Source organism: Hyalella azteca, unplaced genomic scaffold, assembly GCF_000764305.2.
Source record: "Hyalella azteca isolate HAZT.00-mixed unplaced genomic scaffold, Hazt_2.0.2 contig2628, whole genome shotgun sequence".
Taxonomy (NCBI): Eukaryota; Metazoa; Arthropoda; class Malacostraca; order Amphipoda; family Hyalellidae; genus Hyalella; species Hyalella azteca.
The window spans coordinates 80970-105280 of record NW_025932895.1 but is presented as its reverse complement, the minus strand read 5'-3'; the positions used below and the strand labels follow the sequence as shown (position 1 = coordinate 105280).

The 24311-nt window shown below is 39.7% G+C and overlaps 1 protein-coding gene across 1 annotated transcript; it reads left to right on the top strand.

The window, feature by feature from the left end:
- The first annotated feature begins 1253 nt into the window (after nt 1-1253).
- On the top strand, nt 1254-24027 carry LOC108674231 (BAG family molecular chaperone regulator 3). The gene is made up of 11 exons (XM_018162168.2): nt 1254-1474; nt 4256-4391; nt 9985-10059; nt 10305-10390; nt 10729-11139; nt 11719-11946; nt 12166-12407; nt 13091-13268; nt 14978-15127; nt 19412-19510; nt 19845-24027. Exons 1-11 carry the CDS (start codon nt 1395-1397, stop codon nt 20071-20073), a joined length of 1914 nt encoding a protein of 637 aa, XP_018017657.1. The 5' UTR covers nt 1254-1394; the 3' UTR covers nt 20074-24027.
- The last annotated feature ends 284 nt before the right edge of the window (nt 24028-24311 follow it).

The window sequence follows — 24311 nt, the reverse complement described above, 5'->3', positions numbered from 1 at the left end:
AAACTGTCGACCGACGGTTGAGCGCACGGGCCTATATCTGCCATACTTAGCGGGAAATCCGCTATGGGCCCATGACCCGCAGTGGTCCCTTTGCTCCATGTTACCCTAGTACTAAACTTAATTGGTCCGTTTAAAAGCTGTGAATAAAACTTACCCTGAACTCCACGACTACGTCGCCACGCATCGCAAAGACATCAACTATATACGATCATAACAAATCCGGACCAATTGACCGTTGGCGGTCAAAGTCGAAATGACTGAATCATAAGAGTATTTAGATGCAGGGAATGATGCTGCCACCTGTATGGTAGATATTGTTTAACCGAAGTCAGATGGAAAAAAATGGAGACAAGAAAAACTTACAAAAAAAGCTTTCAAATCTATATATATTCCACTTTTTATATTCCAGTAGATGTTAGGAGAGCATTTAAAAATGACAATAAATTTTACGATCAGCGAAAATATAAGGTTGATCCCCTGTTCGAGGACTGCCGGAAATATTAACTCAATTATTACATATAGATCATTGAAAATCAGTTTTGAATAAATACTAGTGACAAATCAATCATAATCGACATCATTTTATAGACTTAACTTCGAGAGCAGGAACTCCTAGCTCGAGGCATATGATTGATGATTCATCAGCTGTGGAGCTTGAAAGCCAGAGAACTGTGAAGCAGGAAGGCTTGACAGCCAGAGACCTGCGGAGCAAGAGGGCTTGAGAGTCAGAGACCTGTGTAGCAGGAGCGCTTGAGAGTCAGAGAACTGGATAGCAGGAGGGCTTGGGAGCCAGAAAGCTATGGAGCAGCAGCGCTTGGGAGCTAGAAAACTATGGAGCAAGAGGGCTTGAGGGCCAGAAAGTTTCATGACTCACTGCAGCACGAGCACGTGCACACCTGAGCACTCGCTTGCTGGAGCATATGCACGCAGGAGCACGAGCACGAGGATCACGAGCACGCTGGTAGAGAGCAATCGGAGGGAAGCCCTGCGATGCGCCGCAGAGCTTCACTGCGCACGCGGAGATGCTGGCCAGTGCGCAAGCTCAGAAGCACGGGCCAGTCATTGCAAATTACACTCGTTCTCTTCAGTTCAAGCTACTTTTATTTAAAGAATAATGTACCATCCGAATAATTGTCCGTAGCCCCTTTCAAAAGATTCGGTAGGAGATTATTTTCATGATGGAAACTACATGATCTTACAGAGGTCACGGCAACGTTGGGCGTCCTACCATCTGGCCAGTGCCTCCTCTGACGCCGTGTCGTCTGCTAGTGAGGTGGCTTGGTCGGGGTGAACGTTATCCAATTTTCCATACAAAATTGATGCAAATTATAACTTTTTTGTCGAGCAGTTGACCAATTTAGAGGAAGTACTGAGGTACTGGCCTCCACAAGAAGATGATGGCTGGAAGATGGGAATGTTTCCAAGGTCTGCCGCCTGGATGGGACGCCAAATTTGACTTCAAGACTGGGAGATAGTAAGTTTAATAAAATAGATAAGTTAAACTTAATAGCGGGCGTTACAAGAGAAAGAAGTTGATCACGCCCCGTGATTTTGTACGCAGTGTTATTCAAAGACGTCAGTAAAATTATTTCCAAGACTTTCGAATTCCAAGAAAAAAATCAATCAAAAATGAGTTCGCGGCCCTGGAAAAAAATACTATATAGTTTGGCTAAGTTCTATGTTATAATAGACTAAACACTCGTGTGCAGACAAAACAATTGGAAAGTTCCCAAATTATATGACTGATGAAAAAAGAAAAAATAACTTTAAAAAAGCGAGTATTTTAGATAAAAATTTGAAATTTTTTGATAGAACAGAGAATCATCGTGACAAAATTCTTTTTCAAATCCACGACGGAAGCTCAAAAATAAGTTAATTTTTTATTCGAAGTGTTGAAAATATTATTACTAGTAAAAAAGCGTCTATGTATAATATATATTTCAGATCTCGCAAACCCCGTGCTTTTTTGACGAAAAATATCAACACAAACCGAGGATCTGGTTTTTGTTCAATTGAGTTCGAACGAAAATGATTCAAATTAATCAAACTTCTTACATATATCATGAGCGATACATCTTTCCAGATCAACTATATATAGTAACCGTAGGTCCATGGAGCTGCTAGCATCTCGCGAGTGGTTGCTTTCAAAGTCTGAAATTCAATGCTATGCGAGGAACGGCCGTAAATTTGATGTAAATGGCAGGAAATATCGCCCCGGCGGCGTTTCCATCCACATTAAAGAGACGCTCCGAAGGAATCGCAAACGTTGGAAGTGGAAGAAACGTTTCCATCGGTGCAACGATGATGTGAATAAATGCGTTACAATAAAGCCCTGGCAAATTTCGTAGGCATGTCAACCAATCGCGATCCATCACCTTCACAAAATCAATCGTCAACGAGAGATGACAGATCGAAATGATCTCCATCTTGGGCGCATTGGAAATTTTTTGTCAAAATCTTGACAGAGACGCCATATTGATCGACGCCTGAGAGATGCGCGCTCGACGCTTGGGGCGTCCGCGGTGCCTTCATTGAGAGGAGCATCTGCCGGGGTGGTGGTGATGGTGTGGTGGCGGTGGTGATGGTGGTGGTAGTGGTGATCGTGGTGGTGGTGGTGATGGTGTGGTGGCGGTGGGGTTTGGGTGGTTGTGGTCGTGGTGATGATGTTGATGGTGGTGGTGATGGTGTGGTGGCGGTGGGGTTTTGGTGGTTGTGGTCGTGGTGATGACGGTGGTGGTGATGTGGTGATGATATTATGGTGATGGTGGTGTGGTGATGGCGACGTGGTTGGGTTAAACCGTGAAGGTGATGACGATGTAAGGATAAAAGTCCTTGGCGATGAAGCACGGCGTCAAGGAACGCTTGCTTATCATTCTAAAGCAATAGAAATATACATAGTTAATACTCTATCATCGAAAATACCGAAATTTACTAAAAATTGCCATCTGACGATGTCAAAGTTCGGTTTCCTGTTACCCCCGAGTTGACGTGGCGTCAATTCGAAGGATCCAGAGACGTCGCTGCTAACCTTAATGAATTAATGAAGGCTCAGAAACAAATAAATAAACGCGGATGGACGAAAACATTACAGTACTGTATTTATATCAAGTATGCTACGAAACAACGCAAGTTATCGTCACATCAGGACAATCGTACAAATATCTGATTGCGCAAAACTGAGAAATTGCGGAGCAAATTATGTGTAGTTCACGACAGAGGGCGGAGAATCCGTCCTCTTCCTCTTGTAATGGCGATAAAATTCGAGAACAATCAAAAGAGCACAGCTCTTTGCGCGTTAATACGGAAATTATGTTCGACAATCCCAAAGTTATTCTCCGGGTACGAAACAATAATAAATGTAATTCAGCAATTGAATGATTCTGATTATTTTTAGTAAATAATTATGATCATCACATGCGTGTTCTCTAGATATTTATTAGTTACTGGCTGGTTGGCTCGATGTTACTCGCGTTCAATAATCCCTGTAATTTTAGAATCCCACTATCACGAATACCGTAAAAATAACAATGTCAATGTGGGCTAATTAAAGGAAGAATCGTTCAAACCCAAATTTTGTGTAGATCCCATAATTAATTCAACTTTTACTTCACAGTGTATGAAAAATTTAACTAATTTCAAAAATAATAATAAATCCAGCAATCAAAAAAAATTTTATTTCTAACCAATTCGTTCCTGCCAGTTTTGTAATGCCTTGGTATTCTCCAACTAAGAATATATTTTCAAGCCCAAGTAATATCGCGACGCCATAAGTGGATACGCGCCTAACAGACTATATATTTGCGATGATAAGCTTCAAGCACACACACACACAAACATTAGGAACATATATATAAAAGGTTGACAGAAAAAAAAGAGAAATTTTTAATTGCATTTGAAAAAGTTTCCGTAAACTGAATAGTCATTTCCTTTTAGCTCAAAATGTACTAATTACGAACTGGCGTAAGGAATTCTTTTTGGTAAGTAATCTCAGCCGCTCATCCAGAGAATAATTAAAATAATCATGTATGCTTCAAATTCTTCAAGTCTCAAAGAATGCATCTTGTTTGGATTTAACTAAGTCAAAGATAATGCAACGTTGATATCAGTACACCCTATAGCTCATGGCTTCGTGCTCACGAAAAATATCATTACACAAGGAAACTAATTTTACACAACAACTACAATTTACTAGGTTCAAAATAATCATACTTTAATGTAACACAAGCAATAAATTGAATGATATTTTTCTCACCAGTTACTTCATCGACAATACCACGAAGCAGACGACATGGGAAGACCCCAGATTGAAGTCCTGTCCTCCGCCTCCACCTCATCCCGACACCATTCCTCCAGAAATGCGAGCCGCGCAGACTGCTACAGTCGCCCCTCTAGTAAGTTCGTTTTCTAAACAATTGAGAAAGAACATATTTTAGGAGAAGCTGTTACATTTTGATCCCATATCCGCCAAATTATTTCATTGCCACTAATTTCAGTCTGAAACCCATTATGAAAACCATTATGTTCGAACTGAACTAAGGAAATGTGCAAATTTTGCTTAACCGCCAGCTCCAGACTGAAGTTATTAAAAAAGTAAACTGTAGGTCACTGATTTCAAAAAAAAATTTACAATTGCCACTAGGTACCAGCCCATGCTGTTGCCTGTTTGTTACTTCACTTAATGATTTATGCTCGGACGCGACGCTTCATAATTCAAAGAGCAGTTCAACGTACATTTCATGTATTTTTTCGTATTAATAATTACTTGTGCGACATCTGTTTAAATCTTTAGACAAAGATCAGGCTGGTGGGTGATTTTGACGCCAAAAATCTTAAAACCAATTAATTATGTACAAAATAATTTGTTGAAATCGAGGCGTCCATCCACTCCATGGGCTGAGACTTGTCCTGCGCTAAAGACGTAAATCCTAGGTCGAATTAATGTACACAGCCTTACAGGCTTTACAGTAAATTTCTTTAGCTCACATTGCCTGGTTAAAAACCTGAAGCAAAATGGTTACACAAATTCATTAAAAGATGCGAATACACCATTTTAATGTTCTGACTAGTTTTTTACTTCATAAATTATATCATTCAAATAAAATACGGAGAAGTGACCTTGTGTGCTTAGAGTAAGATAAGAAAATAATCAGTTGATGAAAATTTATACAAAGTATAGCCAAGACAGCTGAAAAAATATGAAGATCCGCGCATTATCGAACGAAATTACTTGAAACGCGTCTATAACAGAAGTAAAGCACGAGGTAACAAAAAAGTTCAAAATTCGAAGCCTCTAAAAATTTACAAGAGCTAAATGATAACTGAAAGGAGCGGAGATCTAGAGATAACTATAAGATAACTCTAACACAGGCTGGGGGGTGGGGGAGCCCCAGTCTAGGGGGGCGATATCCCTTGATGGCCCCCCCTCTAGGGGGCATACCAGCCTCCCATTTGCCGCCCTACGCGCTCTACGGTCCTGTCTACCCAACGCAGGTTGGATTTACCCATTTCCAAGACTCGTTTAGTTTAGACGTCCGTTCTAAAGTCACTGCCCTGTCCGTGTCAATGCTTCCGAACCCAATGTATGCCGTCAGACTCTGTACGACTGCAAGACGAGGTTCACAAAAAGTTTCGAGATCAGAGTAACTTGAGATTTACGTGGAGCTCATCATCTGCATCTCAGAACCCACGATTGCCGAACTATTTCACGCTTGCGAATACAAGTCCATGAAAATAACGCGCATATTTCATATTGCTGAATTTGTTCTAAACCGAGAGAATATAATACGAGTAATAAGGCAACAGCTCCTAACACTAAGGGCTCTAGTTCTAGATTATTACAATTCAAAGTTCAAATTCAGAATTGAGTTCAGTCAAAATCTGGCATAGCCAAATTATAAACAGAACAAAGGAGCAATCATTGATGTCATATACCCCAGGATTTCAACGAAACTAAAGTAATACTAAAAAAACTCTACTGAGAGTATAATTTACTCGTATTTTTTACAATGAGTACTACTTACTAAGAGTACTATTTAGTAAGTACGATGCGCTGCAGTCTTACAGAGATCTCTTGGCCACCGCTTTGCTACCACAACCCATTACGGCTTTCTGTGAACGTCCGAGCGAGCACCATTGTGCTTCTGCTTTATGCCATCGATGTGTCTGTGTTAATAAACCGTGAGCAAATTTAAGGAAGCAAAAATAAAACAAAACATCTCGAAACAATTTATTGCTTGAACATAACAACTCTAAATTAATTGATAATTCATGTAGCTTGCATTACGTATTAGTCATTTCTACGACAGATCAGTATCCAACTGATAATAGTGTAATTTTCTTTAAAATGCGGCACATAGTTTTCTTGCTAAATGCTTGCTCCTTTGACTGCACTTCTAGTTATGACTCATCAAATGCAAATAACCCTGCTGAGTAATTCCAACATAACTCGCGTGTTCCTACCAGAGGTAACACCACTATTTTTTTAAGTGTTATCTGTTTTGTGAAATCGCTCATTGCGTTTATAATGAATGCGCGTGGAGAAGAAATCGCGTATTGTGTTTGGAATGTTAGTGTTCCACGACTGACCTTTCGCTTGTAAAAAAAGCTCAATTAATAATATTCTAGAATAAATGATGCTTTACAACAAAGATTTGCATGAGTAGCACAAGATCCATAAATGTAATGTCAGAATAAAAGCTGCTCTGCATGTGCGTTCATGTCACGTCACAACTGCAGTATAGAGGTTGACAGATTTATTTTGACCTTAGTCAAGAAGTAATTAGTCATTGTCCTCTTGCTAGCTCACGATGATAACGATGCTCGCTCTCCAGCACACGATAAAAACGATTATCGCCTTCTAAGCTTACGATCAGAACGATGCTCACCTCCCAAGTTCACGATAAGAACGATGCTCACCTCCCAAGTTCACGATAAGATCGATGTTGGTCACGTGCCTGTAGTTGTTGACTCGACTACGCTCCTCTCTTCTACGGAAGAGAAGTAGCTCTTTTTAGCTACCTCTTTATGCAATTAGCGCACGTCATTCAGCGAAATCAATGTTTTTGATCGATGACGTTGGTAGCAACGTGATGCCAAGACGACATTGATTCGACATTCCACTCATTTCGAGGTTGTTTCAACAAGGCAACAGCATACGCCACGATACTTGACATTGGTGATCATGGATAAGGGGTTATTTTATAAAGGCTAATAATTTGTATACACAAATAGATTAGAATATATTTATGGACAATATTCTGATATACTAATGGCAACAATCCGTAGGTACTTGATTTATGTATGATTATGGCCTTGAACTTTAGATCTCACGATAATGTGAGGCGTTTTGTTACCAAGAACATAATTTTAGGTTCTCCACTGCAATACAACGATGATTTGCATTTTGAGAAAATTCATAAAGTTTAACATGCTCAGACAATCAACTGCAAAAATTACACTGTATCATTCTTCACTGCTGAGTGACATGACATGGAGGAAAAATGGCGGAGTTCTCTCAATATTATGCCTAGGAGAATGTAGAAACCATTCCGCATAAGTTCTTATGAACGAAGCTGAGTACATTCAGGCACTCGGTGTATCACAATTAATGGCCAAAAGTACCCGATGTACCATTTAATCCCAATGGGTAATTAATTATTAGTTCATGTGCATTAAAGTTAACGATAAGTCCACCCCTCTATAGTTCATTGTGTAAGTCCGATTCTTGACATAAGAATTTTGAATAATAAACAGCAGCATAATCTGCTTGTATTGAAACCAACAGCTGTTGACGAGAAGGTCGAGATTTATGACACAGTTCAAGCACAGTCTGCTGACGTGAGACTCGAATAACTCATTTGCACCGCTTAATCTGGCTTCAGTAATGATCCGGCTTTTGTGTGTTTTTACGAGTCTCCACATAGTGAAATTAATCGCCTATATATATACGCATTCTCCCATTGCTCGCTCGTGATGAAACAGAGGATGCGAGTTGGAGATGTGGAATTTCAGATAACGGAATGGGCAAATTTGGTCTAATATGTTTCATTGCTATTTTATACAAAATTTTAATAAAAAATCTAAATACGACCAGTTTTTAGTGCATTTTCTCATTTATGGAAAAAATGCACTGTTGTGCTCGCCATGTCCGTCTGTCTGTCCGTCCGTGACTTCACGTTTTCGTCGACGAGAAAATGCGCTCTCTGTCACTCACTGCAGTGAGTACTGAGTTAGTTATATATTTTTTAATTTCTACTTAATTGAAGTGCTTAAAAGTGTATGGGTTCGTTACTTCAGTATAGGAGGGTGAATTTGACACCTGGTGTAAGCGTAAAAGAGTTTATCATCCAAATAAATTTTAACAAAATAATGTTTTTACAGTCACCTTTTGCTTTCTCTTATAAAAACATGTTAATTATTATTTTTATTCTATATTTGTTTGTATTCAGAATTCGTTTTGCACTTCTAGTGCGTCTAATCAATTGTTTATTTGGTAGAATAGCTTGTTCGTATACGGCCAACAAAAGGCGCGTTTAGACCAATGCTCAGTGGAATTTATGGAAATTATCTCGGCAAATGTAGTACATGAGAATCAAAATAAATATTTTTTTCTCATAAAATTCAACAGGGAAAATCAAGTTTATATCCAAGATAACAAAGTCACTGTTTCAGAATGAGACCTGTAAATGAATATTAACATTTATCTTAAGGAAACATCACTCAGAATTCTTAATCAAAGAATTACAGGAACCACATCGCAATTAAGAGCCTCTAACCGTTCTTCGACTTTCCTACTTTGCCGGAAAACGTTAAGCCGTAGTGTGATCCCATAGAGTAATACGGTTGCTATGCCGGGGCAGTATCGATCACGAAGGTCTTCCGCCGTACAATGACGGTCATGTTGTTCTAAGGCACTGTACCGCGGTTGTAGTATACTGTGGCCGTCATCTTGTCTCTTCGAAAGATATCTCAGATTCTGGGGGGAATTTGAAACGGCTGCGATGGTTTCCACTTATTTACCGTTGCTGCCAGCTCTTGGCCGTACTGCTCCTGGAGTGCCAGACCGTTCTCCGACGTTACTTTGTCGCCTTTATAATCGCTGCTTGCCCGGACGTACAATATTCAAGGCCGAAGTCGTGGTCGTCATTTATAGATTGTCGATGCTTTTACAGGAATCGCGACCGTTGACGTTCGAAAACGAGCGAAAGCTCCGGTCTCACGGCCGAGGGCGTCACGATATGTCTGCAGAGTGCAGACTACAGACCGTGCTGGGTGACCGGTATCTCCCAATAACAATAACCAAGAACCTCTCTGGCGCGAACTTACGCTGCGTCGTCACCGCACACTTATCCCTAACCTTCGCAGTGATGTAAACTAACTCGGTCTCGAGACAATCACGCCTTAAGTTATACACACAACATCGCTTGAGCCCACATTCCTAAACATCTCAACACTTTCTCCCTCACTTTCAATGAAATTCATAACTTTAGTAATTTACAAATCTTCCACACAACTACGTTCTATACACTGTTGATGAAGCAGTTGTTTTGTAAAGTCGGGTGATATTGACAGTGCCTTGACCATATTGTCTTATAAAGTTCACATACATCACAAGGATATTATATAATTTTTTTAAATGTCCGACATCTCCAACAGCGAACAAATAGTTTCACAATATCGAATGAGAATAAACTATTAGTTCCGATACATTTGAAGTATATAAGAAGTTGTCACGATATATTACCTGACATGAGAAGGCGTCATTTAGGGATCTGATGAGACTGAATCAAACGTATGGTCAGAGTCTGAATCAAACTAGCAACCGAGTTCGCTTGTAAATTCAAAAGCTAGCAATATATATAAATAAAAAAAATACCGGTACAACTGCGGCAGTTAAGAAGTGGGCGGGTACGTCTTCTGATGGCTCAAAGAGGTAAATCTACTTCCAGCAAGTGATATTCATTTATAATTTCGTTTTTCCAACAGGACGTGATCAATTTTCGAGGATCAGGATTGCCAATCGTGCCAACTCTTCCGCCATCAGGTCTACCATCTTCACGGGTCAGGCAGAATACGTTATGTGCATTTTTAATGTTAACAAGAAGCCATAAAAATGTGCAATATTATTCATAATTATTTAACTGCTATAAAAAATATAAAATTTTTGCTGAAAAACGAGTTCTTGAATATAAATTATAATTATCAGATTGGTTTGCAGTCACGTGAGTTGAATATAAAATTTGTGAGTGAAAATTAAATTTAAAAGCACTTGAAAACAATTACAGTTCTCATATTTTTGAAAGCAGGACGCTGAGAACGAGATGGATGTGGCTAAAATATCTGCGATGTTCCCAACGGTTCCTGAGAACCGTATAAAGGAACTGCTCAAGAAGTAAGAAAGATTTAAAACTATAAGTGTTTTGTAGCAAAACAGAATTGCAAATAAATTACTATTTAGTCGATGTCAGAGTAGCATTTAATTTTGATTTTCGGATGTTAATTTGGCATTTAAACTTTACCTATAATGAATGTTAATTTTGTGTCAACTTAGACTTCTTATCGAATTTCAATCTCCTGGGTGCTTATAACAAATTTTGTTATAAACATTTATATTACCACGAAATGCGTGGTAGGATTTTTATAAACTATCGAAAAAAGAGTAATAAATACGAAAAATCGTTCTATACATTCCAGTTATCAGTTTTTCATGATGTTAGTATTCGCCAACAGGTACCATCAGCGCACCACGGTAGTGATCAGTGCCCTACAGGTGGCCAAATATCCTTTGGCAACCCCAGGTCCTTATGGCACCTTCACCCCACCTCCAGCGAGACATTTCCTCCCGACCGCTGCAGCACTCGCGGCTTTCCACACCGGATCACAACCTCAACAGCAAACTACTTTGGGTCGGACAGCTACTCTGACTTCAGCACTGACGTCTTCTTCCATTTCCACTGCTGGCACTGTCGTCTCCCCTCTCAAGAGCTCGGCTTTCAGTCCACACAGCTTGGGATCGCAATATGGCTCGACCCAACCGCCGGCGACTGGCATCACCTCAGTTACGACTATCCCTGTCTCTGCTGCTCCGCTGTCGTTCAACTCTCGTCCATCTACACCTGAGAGGAGTAACATTCAGTCGAGGTGATCGAAAGGCGTAGAATTGGGAATTTGAGAGTGATAATTTCATACCAAAACATATTTTTAGCGCATTTTCTCATTTATGGAAAAAATGCATTATTGTGCTCGCTATGTCCGTCTGTCTGTCTGTCTGTCTGTCCGTCCGTCTGTCCGTGACCTCAAGTTTTCGTCGACGAGAAAATGCGCTCTCTGTCACTCACTGCAATGAGTACTGAGTTATTTTTTTTCAAATGTTTGCGATATAGGGCTATTGAATTTTCAGCTTAATCCGAACTATTTATATTTTATTTTTTGACTTCACAATAAGGATTAGTTTTTAGATTGCATATTTAATGTGCCTAAAATCACGTGTGCTAAAGGCTGCGAGGTCCAACGCGAGTAAATGAAAACCCTGCTTTTTAGCATTAAATACATGACATAGTGATGAGCGTTATAGTGCCGCGGAGTTTAGTGGCTTCCAAATCATAACCATATAAGGTGAATCAATATCAATTCCCATTATATTCGTAGGTGCGCCATAATTAGGACTCTTTAAATTATGCAATATTTCATGTAAATGAAATATATTTTGCATGGTTTTAGAGCCAGCTACGAAAGAGTGCGTGGCACGCATCTCCTAGAGAGGATAGGATCACTCGGGGACCAGTCCACCATGGGGGGATCGCTGGGATCTCCGAGGCTCTCGACCAGAGCGTCCTCGCCCCATACCACCACGCGCTCCACCTCTGAAGTCACGCGATCTATTATTTCCTCACCAAGACCATCTCAGTCCCCAAGACCTTCCCCGCACTCACCAAAGATCAAGCTCAGGTGAGTGTTTATGAATAAAAATATTCCAGCTAATTTGAACTTTCTCAGTTGTTTGACCCAAGATCAGAGTTTCAAATCACGTATATATGTGAAAGAGACGAAATTTTTATAAGTGATGACAACCATTTCAGTTCGGAGTTAAAAATTAAATTTACGTTGATTTTTTATTTTCAAGAAGAGCAAAATCATAATATAGAAACAATTGCTTTTGATTTTCAGGTACCTTAAAGGCATGTTCCCCAACGTGGATCCCATCATTATACTGGACGTCTTGACGCAGTGTTCGTACAACGTCAAGGAGGCTTGCGAGTCGCTCGTCTCGAGAGGCTACGTAAAGAAGGAACTATCCATGGTGCCTCCTCAGCTAAAGAGTTCGGTGCAAGAGACTCCTAAATCCTCACCAAATCCTTCCCCTCTACCGACTCGACCGAAGTTTCTGTCGGAAATGCACAACCGAAATAGTAAGTGCCTTTGATCTTCATCTGTTATGTGTTCCATTTATTCTCCATCTGTTTTATATTCCATCTATTATTGATCGTCAAAACACTAGACTAGAGTAATGCATAACTTAGGAAGAACGTAATTCTCACATTATATCTTTATATATATCACTTTTAACACTTTGTTGGCTATCATGCCATCGCGCGATCACTGGCCATATAATCAATAGCGACCTTCAACCCTGCACAAGATTGAAGAGAATTAATGTGCCCTCTGTCACGGCAAGTTCGCACAGCTTACCAAGCGCACGCAAACATGTCTACAAAATATCCCGACCATGTTTTGGATTTCATATTAATCAGTAACATCTATTAAACTTATGAAGACTCCGAGGTTCAATTGTTTGTTTTGTGTCAACAACTTCAATTACGTCACGTGCCACATACATTCAGATATATTAAATATATAGACTCCTATACTCAGAGGTGGGCAGTAGCGCGCTACATTTTAAGCAATGTAGCGGTAGCGGTAGCGTCCGCTACATTTCAAAGTAGCGCTGCCCAGTTCTGCCTATACTTATAGTTTTAGTAAAAATTTAAATCCTACACGCTTATAATTTCTGGGCCTATCCATTTGTTAAATTGTAATATACAAAATCAAATTGTAACGACTGCACCGTCCAAAATTAGTAACCCTGGCACAGTTCGGCAGCGTTTAGCGGAGGCTTTCCCTGACGTGACGCCAACAGTGCTGCGCATGGCGCTGCAGTCCGTAGGGCATGACGAGGAGCTGGCCAAGGCTGTGCTCAAAGCCACGCAGGACGACGGCAAACTCAAGACGCGCGACAAAACTCGAGCCTCCACGCCGGGGGACCTCAGGCGGTACGGGCTTAAAATCGAGAGACCTGTCGTGATGAAAATAGTAGTTGAAATTACTCATGATTATACCTTTTGTTATAACAAATTAATAAAATTATCATGCTGATGGCTCATATAAATTGTAAAAAACTGAGAGACCAGTTGTGATGAAAATAGTAGTTGAAATTACTTCTGATTATGCCTTTTGTTATAACAAATTAATAAAATTATGCTGATGGCTCAAATAAATTGTAAAAAACTGAGAGACCAGTTGTGATGAAAATAGTAGTTGAAATTACTTCTGATTATACCTTTTGTTAAAATAAATTAATAAAATTATCATGTTGATGGCTGGTATTAATTGTAAAAAATTGTGATTTCGTATTCAATTTTAAATTCCGATCTCCTGACGAATAATATTGAAGTGGCAAAATGAAATATAATCATATATAGATATGCCATTAAACAATTAATGTGTATATAATACAAATTAATTAAATTTATATCTGTGAGTCAGTGCCATAATTTTTAGACAATCTCATCAAAGACGCTATGAATGGAAAAGGTTTCGGGTAAGTTAATTATGAATGAAATAGGAGATTTGAAGTTCGGTAAAGTATTGATGATACGACCTTAATTTCATGTTTTTCCTATCGTCAAACAGCATTTTTGACATGTAAAAAATATGCACAATGTAAAGATAGTGAATAATAACAATGTACATGCAGTTATAGTTGACATGTACAGACATCGTTACAAGAGCCAATATGCTACGCTTCCTCAGACTGCAGGTAGACGATATCTGCCGCTTTCATATATTTATTCCTTGTATACATTTTTATTAGTGACACTGTCACTGATCAGAACAATACGTCGCATATAAGACGCTCCTTGCAGGTTGGGTTTTCAAAAATGCTATGCAATTCAAAAATGCTCACTTAATTTTCATTCCACCATATAGGAGTGATTTTACTTAAGACAATCCTGTTTTTCGTGAACAATTCTCCGGGAATGTAAGCGATACAAAACCGACGTATTACATGGGGAGAACAATAATTATTCCTCATCGGTTATTTAATTTCTGGCAGACATTAAATTTTCGCACGATTTCGAATGGTGTAAAATTGTTAGTCTGAAATTAAAAAAGAAAACACGTAAGCTCTGCGAATTCAAACGAGTTCATTATTACAACGAAAATTGAGTTAGATGACTTGAGCTTGCTTACAATTAAGGATTGGACGTCCAAGCAACAATAGTAATCGCAATCCACTAGAGTTCACATTTACTTATTTCGCAAGAGCGAGTGTAAGAGGAGTGAGCTCAGCTACACGGCCACAGAAAAGTGCTGACTCTGCAACTCTGACAAGCTTGTTGACTGCATCACAGCGCCGCTGTGTTGACTTTATACCTCGGCAACTAGATTTCATATCAACAAGATCCAAGCAAATTACCTCTTTGCGTACGGCTAAAACGCCACCACAACCTCAGCATGCTGCATGCGCAATGGATAATTACAGACCGTTTCTTATCAGTGGTTACCTTTAATTAAATTTGCTTCGGAATAATTATTGTTAATTCTTTAATTTTAATGAAGTATTCTATAACAAGAAGCCTTCTATAATCAGTTCTTGATCATGTTTCAACCCAATTTATATAATATTATAAATGGTGCAAAAATCTCCTCCGAAATTACGAGATGTCAGTACAGTTGATAGTGAATTTTTGGTCTTCAGACGAGCCATCACAGATGGCGTGAGTGTGTGCGACAGTCACCAGCATCACCATCAGCAGACGCCGGTGCGCTCGGGCCGAGCAGTGAGGCCAACTCTACCCAGACCCAGGGTCAACTTTGCCTGGACCCACGCCATAGGACAGCCCTCACCGTTAGTGATTATATTTCATTATTGTAATATAAAGCTATTTTTTTTGTTGGGATGTCTTATAAATTTCCTGTTGTCATTTAGTTCTAAGATGCTGCAAAATCCATGGACTGACAGAACTTTCCTTAAGGTAGACAGACTATATCAATTGATATAGTCTGTCACGTGCTCAATTATTATTTAGATGCCTTCTAATGCATCATTTGATGACGTTCAACTATGATACTATATGTTACCTAAAACCTTTTTTATAAATAACCGCAGAGTAAGCCAATTATCAATAAGTCAATTTGGACAATAAGTCGTAATGTCGATCGCATCACATAGCTACGTGTAATGATCTGTAAACTTACTAACTTCGTTGAAGGGACTTCTTTTTTGCGTCTAAACTCCTTATGCTCACATATAAACATTGATTGTTTGGAAATTATTGGGGCAAGCGGGCTTCAGTTTTTCGTGTATTTTGCCGTGGTTATGTTCTCAGACCATTTGAACACTGTGCAGTGAATCCTAGCTTTTCAAAAGAACAAATGTACTTGTTATAATACTTGTGATTAAGCGCTAGTTTTATTAGCAGCAAAAAAAAAAGTGAAAAGAAAGATAGAAATTATTTTAATGAAACAGAAGATATGTTCATTCGACTGAACCTTCAAATATTTAATTTAAAATAGAGTTTCGTGTTGCAAAAAACTATTTTGGTTGCGAAAATTAGTTCAAGATTTCAAGTTAAATCGAAGAATCGCTGGGACGATCTTACTACAAAAAATGTGTTTAAAAATTAATTTAAATGGCATCTGGGCTTATTAAGTTTTCGGCTCTATCTTAAACGTTTAAAAACCATTCTACCGGCCACAACGACCCCGCTATATCCTGCCAGGCAACAGTGGCATGGTGCAATGAGAAGTCTGCTCATCCATTATGTATAAAAAGCTGCTCGACGTGCACAGCTGTAGCCGCAGTCAACTATGCATATCGCCCCCCCATGTTACTGATGCAGGCATTTCCGGTGGTGCTTGAGACCCCCCTCATCACCACCATGTCTAGTCCTACGCATGTACACACTAGTGTGAACGTTCAGAGTTTAAACGAGTATATTGAGAAATTCAGTCTATGTCAGGGCTTCGTACTTGCATATTTCAAACGAACGAATAAAATTAAGGGATACATATGTGAATTTATAACAACCTTCATCAGTAAAAAAAATGTAGCTATGTTCGAGTTGAATTTGGCAGTAGAAAGATGCGAGTAAATTGAATAGTTCTCGCGAACACATGCCAAATTTTATTTCGATCTTTCAGTCAAAATCTAATTGACACAATAAGTCCATTGTATGGAGAGCTCGTTAACAGGCTTAGGTAATTACATACAGATTACGTTCGTAATTTGTGGACTAGCAATCTGTTCTGCTTTTCGCATGACACGTGCTGAACTAGAGTTGATCATTTAAGTTGTTCATTTTTGATCACACATTATGAGAGAGCAAGTTAAAGAAATACTTCACTCCACGAACAAAACATTATGTCAGAACGGAGCAATATTCTTGTTAAACGATATATCAGATGTGTCGCTACTGCTATGACTGACTATATAAAAGTTCGTGATAAGAGCATAGATATGATAGGAGGGAGAAATTGGAGCGTTTATCCACTCACATCACAGCCCAGCAGTGAGGCTGAGGCCGCTCCACACATTCAACGATGGGTAACTCGCATAGACAACACGTCGTGAAGCCGATTTATTTTCCATAACAAACGGTTGGCTGATAATTTTTTTCTGTGTTTGTGCACTACTGCTTACGATGTTTGGATACAGTCATAGTTACGTCATCAACGTTTGTTGGCAACCGCTGGCGCTGATCTATCTAAACAGGGCACGTGTGAACCGACTTTACGCACGCACGTACTTTACGCAGCTCTCTGAACGATGACAGATGTGGCCAGCTTCTCTGAACCTCCCCGTAAACGTAATGTTACTAATTTTACCATACGTGTCAATCTTCAGCTATTGTCCGGCGTGGTTAAATAATAGTCCGGCGTAGTCAATGTTTGCGAGAATCGGGACCTCTGATTCGCACGAGAAAGGCAAGGTCGATTGTTCTAGATTTTTGTGGAAATTTTCATTATAAAGTTTTAGTGGCAAAATTTATTTATTGAAACACGAGCACAAATTTTTGACAAGTAAGTGAAACTATTGAAGTGAGAGTGAAACTTAAATAATTGGCTTGACTGCGTAAACCGATACCGATCAATCTTCTATCTACACTCTGCACCCAATTTGGTCACATGCTTTGAATTTAATTAGTATGGTAATAAACATGTTCTGATTTATTTTGGTTGATTTTCAGTAACATTTAAACGAATTTTCCACAATGAATTATGTGCAAAAAATACGGTTTTTAACAAGATTTTCTATTTAATGGACCAATTGGACCAATATAGTTTTTTCATATTAAAAGATGCAAAATTTCGAAAATATTCTATTCAATCGCGAATGAACATTTTCTGATAGTCAATGCGGCTCTCTTTTGCCAAATGTTTTGCCATATCTGAACCTCATCAATAGCAGGTCGTCCATCTGGCTTCGGTCGGGAATTCATCTCTGTCTGTTTTTTCATTATCGGTCATTTTCGCTGTCACTTTGTAAAAAAGTTCATATCAAGAACATGCCAATTAAGAGAAAATTGTATATATAAGATTGTATATAATAAAATACATCAATGAAAAAATACAACTCGGTAGAAAAAAGTTGTAACCTACGTCAAACAGGGTTGTTAATTTTCTCGATGAACTGGCCATTATCATAAACGGCATCCATATTCATAAACCTTCTGCAAACAGTTTTAATTTGTTTGCCAAGTGTTGGCCCCACAACAACCAAATGGTGGTCCGACTATCAACCTCTAGATTACATTTACATGCCAATTTAACCAGAAACCAGCAAACGAAAGGGCTAGTTTTATAATAAGTACGCTACTCACAGTCAAATTTTATAAACCGTCTCTGATTTCAGGTAACTTTTTCTTCAACACCTGCCGCCAATATATCATCAATCTCCAGCGCTGAGTTGGATTACCGTAATTAATCTCAAACATGACTGAATAATGAGTAGGAAGTATGGATTTTTACCTAATATTATAATAGTGAACTTAGACTATGGTGAGAAATTGAGAGTGGCCGAAAGTCGTTAAGCAATTAAACACAGGACAAGGCTTGACCACAAGACTGGGATAATATTACTTGGGATCGAGTTACTTTATATTTTGTATCGGCTGAGGGCATCCCGAGGGCTGACCATGGAAACTTGAAACGCCTCTGTAGTGGCGAGGATACAAAATTTGTGCAGAGGGTGGCGTTTCTATTGTAACCATCGCCATATTTATTTATGTGCGGCGAACATCAACACTACGGCTGTGACATAGCCGTGAGACAACGCGGGAGACAACGAGACGTTCAGCGCATTTAAAGCCAACATTTAGAACATTCACGTATCGAGCGCCTAACAACAATTATAACCGTCACGGCCATCATCACAGTATGATCACGGTCATCATCATAAACAGCAGTACGGCAACAAACGTGGAGTAACATTCGGTCTACTGCCATGCCGACCAGCGACCTTCATGAATGTCATGCCGACCTTGAACAATGCGTCAGTACGGACAAATCAGTAACAAACTTGATGGAGATTTACCCGCTACGATAATATTGTTCCATTCTATGGGTCAGCACCGTGGCTCAACGTTTCTAGAGAAGTAGGCAGTAAAGTACGTAATCTGACGGGAAAAAAGTTCATATAGAATCTGTTCCTATTTAATTTTTTCTGTGCTGGTAATTTTGTTGACTTAGAATATTCAATTGCTACCCCGTTACTAGTAAATGTACCAGTGTTTCATCGTAACCCTGTCTTTATACTATTTTTTCTGTTGCCCATTCTATGTCCAATGTGATGGCAGAATACCGCAAGCAATCTTGAGCGTGATGGCAGAATACAGCAAGCAATCTTGAGCGCGATGGCAGAATACAGCAAGCAATCTTGAGCGTGATGGCAGAATACTGCAAGCAATCTTGAGCGTGATGGCAGAATACCGCAAGCAATCTTGAGCGTGATGGCAGAACACCGCAAGCAATCTTGAGCGTGATGGCAGAATACTGCAAGCAATCTTGAGCGTGATGGCAGAATAGAGTACTGCAAGCAATCTTGAGCGTGATGGCAGAATACTGCAAGCAATCTTGAGCGTTATTACACTGGCACCAGAAGACTTATTCTCTTTGTTTGCTCGTCCCACAGAGGCGTGGCGATGAGCGACATGCCGACCGACGACAACGGCAGCCGCGCGCTCGGCCCCGACCCGGCCCTGCACCGGGGGCCCTGCGACGACCTCCTGCTGTGAGTTCTCCTCCATAGGGACCATCTCAGCCTTTGGTCTCTTCTTCATTTGTTGTAAATATCAGTTGGTGGCTGGTCATGTGTGATACGATTTTTGGTGATCAATTTATTGGGATGTATGGTGATCTGCGCGATGCGAATGAAATCCGATGCGAATGAACAGTGCACCGATTATTCAGTGATGAAATTAACTATATTATATAATCGAACCATATTTCGAGTTCCCATTGAAAAAATTTGTATGCATTGTGATAATATTGATAAACGATAGCTACAGACTCACATTGATTTTCAAAGGTTAAAATTTATTCCCTAAAAATTTTACCTTCTCCAGAACGGATTACACACCGTGGCATGGGCCCAACTCTGAGAACATCATTGGGCCAAGCAAGTCTTTAGCCAGGGGCCCAAACCTTGCCTTGAGGAGAGACCAGTCCAACAGCTACGTCCCGCTGGGGCCCAACGCTAGCCTCGTTAAGGGACCAAGACCCAGCCTGGCCAAGGGCTCCATATTCTCACAGGCCCTCAAGAAAGATTCACCTCCGTCCTCTAAAAGGCTATAAAAAGCCATCAGTATTCGTTAGAAAATAGATAATAATCCCAATATTTATATTTTGCATAATGTAAGAATCGTTGTAGCAGTGAATGGTATGATCAGTTGTAATAGTTTGATGCGAAACAATTCCACTGCCCATACGCAAGCACAGCTTTGCTTGTCAGCGATGGCATGAGAAGGGCGCTGACTAGACGCAAGTCGCTCACAATATTCGTGATTCCGATTCAGGAGTAGCCATAACTTCAGATGTATCACCGAATAAAATAAAAGCCCGTAATTTATTTATATTTATGTATTCTGCTTAATCTCGACACATTAGCAGCTTGCAATGTAAGATGTAAGCAGCAGCTTTACTGTATACATGTAAGCAGCGCCCAGCGTTACCTGTGCTTGTAAAGTCCACTAGTTGTGCTTGACTTCAGTACTCGTCAGCCAGCTCTACTTGATGTCAGTTTATGGACAGCTTACGCTCAGTTCGTCAGCTCTGCTTGGTCTAAAATACATGTACTGCTTGCGCTCAGTCAGCCAGCTAGCTTTGTTTGGTCTCAGTACATGTACAGCTTTCTTCAGTCAGTCAGCTCTGCTTGGTCTCAGTATACATGTACAGCTTGCGCTCAGTCAGCCAGCTCTGCTTGGTCTAAAATTCTAAATACATGCACAGCTTACACTACGTTGTTCCCGCTGTGCTAAGCCAACGAGTGTTTGCACGCTTTTAATCATCAGTCATAAGCTGATGGTCCAATGGCCTTCAACAGAGGCGAGTTAAATGCACGGGCTAATCAGAGTAAATTGCCCTGGCGGTGCAGTTGCCGCGCCGTTGTTATAACGATGGATATATTCGAGCAAATATGGATTTAAATTGCCACTTGCATCGGGCGTACCACGAGACCTCTCTTGATTTATTATCATTGAGGATAATAATAGCATATACTATCCCCTGGAAATAAAGTTCTGCTATGGCAACACTTTTCTGAACGGCTTCTGCTTCTTATACGTCACCCAACGATGCTGGATTTCGAGGCAATAGTCGTTCCTTAGAGAAAATGAACGATGGTCACTAATGGTTCAACTTTGAATATTCTGCTTAATAATATTAACGATTATGTATAGTGCATGTGTACTGCAAAACATATGAACTATCAACAGAAAAATGAAATGAAATGCCGGCAGTACAAGGGACTTCATATTACTACATCATGCGAATTACGGCTTTATTTAGACACCATCAATAGAGAAATTTCAACCATAATATAGAAACATTAATTCATTTAAATTGTCAGCGAAACACACTTACGGCTACTCTATCCTCGTGGTCATTTTGAATTCCTTCTCATCCATTTCTTCTGAAGGAAATTAGCCGGAGTGTGGAGATCAATGGCCTAATTTTGGCGCCATGCCTTCCTATCACGTATCTGCAATTCAACACATCTCATCAAAGATGGCTCTATAAACATACGTGCGACCTCACCGCACACACATGCAATTAATGATGTCCTCATTGTAGCATCTTCCGTTTGGGAAGTCAAGTTCGAATGCATGACAACTAAAATTCTCCGCCAAAATGTTAAGCACGTCATCCTGCTTGTATTAGAGACGAAGTTACTGTGAATCTGCCGATTCTCAATCTTCTGCCCATTGCCCGTAACAGGTTTAGGTATTTATAAATGATGACTTAAAAAGATTATGGCCTAGATATCCCAATATCTCCACAAATTACATGCAGTAATTTGATGATGGTAATTCATATTGAAATTCGATAGTTTCCCTTGATGTTCAACTTTACATAATATCAAAGCAACTTGGAGCCATGACCGGATTCACTAAATTCATTAACTTCGACGGGCGCTTTCAATACGCTAAATTTTCTTGAAAATGATCGGGAAAAAATTTGTCGTGAAATTGGACACACTTCCTTGAACATGCATCACAAATGAACAATAAATAAATATTGAAGTAAGATAGATTATGAAATGCATGAATATCGTCCATAGCTCTTAATAGTGTGTAACTTCGGTGCATAAATAAATATGATCAGTTGGAAAATCTTGCAACAATAATTCACCCTGAACTTGAAACCAACCAAGCGGTAGCGGTCGACCAAGCATTTCGAAACCAACATACCAGGAAAAGCGGTGGCATGCATGCATGCTTATAACCATATCGAAACTTATTCGTGAATTTCTGCATGTTTCAATGTCCCCGGCCAGGGTTAATAAATTGAATGATCGCAGGAAGCAAATCTACTACACATGCCTGCCATGTACTGTCATGCATATATTAATAACAATACAGAAGCATGCAAATTACCTTGCCACGGCAACATGTCTTACGTCGAATTCATAAATATATATTGATTCATTGGCGCTGCTGTATCTCCAGTATTTGAACAGAAAATGTAAAGGAATATATCACCTATGTTCACTACATTTGAACTTTCACACTCAACAAACGTCCCGTAAATGAGTTAATGAATTTAATTCGTGGTTGACCGATTGTCATCTATCTCAGCAATTGCCTGGAAGCAAACACAGATAAGTGGTCGTACAATTCTGTGCAATTACGAGTTATCATTGAATTGCTGGGCAAGAGATACGCGTGCGTCAGGACTCATGCTAACAATTCAAGCAGCACCTTGTCGAAACCAACATCAAACGTGCCGGCATGTAAACCTTATCGAAACCAACATCAAACGTGCCGGCATGTAAACCTTATCGAAACAAACGTCAAACGTACTGGCATGTAAACCTTATCGAAACAAACGTCAAACGTACTGGCATGTAAACCTTATCGAAACAAACGTCAAACGTGGCGGCATGTAAAACTTGTCGAAAAAAACGTCAAAAGTGGCGGCATGTTTAGCATATTGAAACCATCAAATATGTCGGTATGTTTAACAAGTTGAAACCAACACACAGGAGGCACATTCAGACCACTCAGCTAGGAAAGGTACGCATGTCCCAGAGATGCATCGGAAGACAAAATGCAGCAAGCAACATTTATATATTGGACGTAAGTCGGAGACGCAACGTGGCGCCTGTTGATTGGACCGCAATGTCAAAGCGTAGAATCATAATTTTTCATACATAATCTGGAGCTTTTCATTGTCTCCATATGTAATTAAACCCTTACGAATCATTTGTACAGGGTGATTCACGAAAACTTCCTGATTTGAAAGCTCAGTCAAAAAACTGGTAAAGATTTTATTACAAATAAATTTTAGTGAAAAGCCATTACCTGGATTTTTACATTACTTATTTTTAAAGATGACATCGGACAAATAACGGCCCCCATTGTCAATGCATTCAGTCAGTCGATTTTCGAAGTTCCATTCAACTCGCTGAAGCATATTTACGAGTATGTTGGCGATGGCTTGGCGTATGTTGTTCTTCAAATGAGGTAAGGTCCTTGCACTCTACTTGCCCCAACTGTGTTCACCAACGTAACTATCGATTTCCGATCAGTAACACGACCTGAAAGACGAATACGCAACCGGGTACCGAATGCTCGTTGAGTAGCGATAATGGAACGGCCATTAGAAAAGTAAGCCTCGACAGCAAACGCACGCTGCTCACTTGTCCATTACATGGTGGCAACTGCCTTGGCGGGTCACCAAACTTCATCAACCTGTCTGTCATAAGAAATACTTTTCTGCATGGCTTTTTTCTTACAACATCTGCATGGCTGCTTGGCGCGAAATACAAAACAGGCAATGTCCGTGAATCACCCTAACTGCATCATATAACTTAGCATGCGTAAAATGAATGAAGTGCTGGATGTTAATAATGATTTTGTAGCCTGAAATATTGACCATATTTGAACATCGGGTTTATTTATCGGGTTTACCTTGATTTCTGGTCCAGTAAAGAAAACATTTCCAACTCAACAACTCAAACAAAATCCATAGGTTCATTATTGTCGGCTTGTAAATCATTGTGCCAAATAAAGATGTCCATCCTTCGCATTCACTTGTCTTTTTGCATTCCTGGGAGTTACCGTCGGGTAACGATCGTCCGCGAAGTTAGATGGCTGAATATTGTATGATATCTTTAATCATTTGTATTAAAATATGATACCGAATTCTCCCTAATTTAGGATGTTTGTAGGTAATTCATATTCTTCAGACGGCGCTATGCTGAACGAGGCAATGGACAATTTTGTCGATAAACAGGAAATGCCTGCTGCTATCACTGCTTAGATACGAGCACTTGAAGCTGCCGTGCTATTCTCAGGTCACTATTAACAATG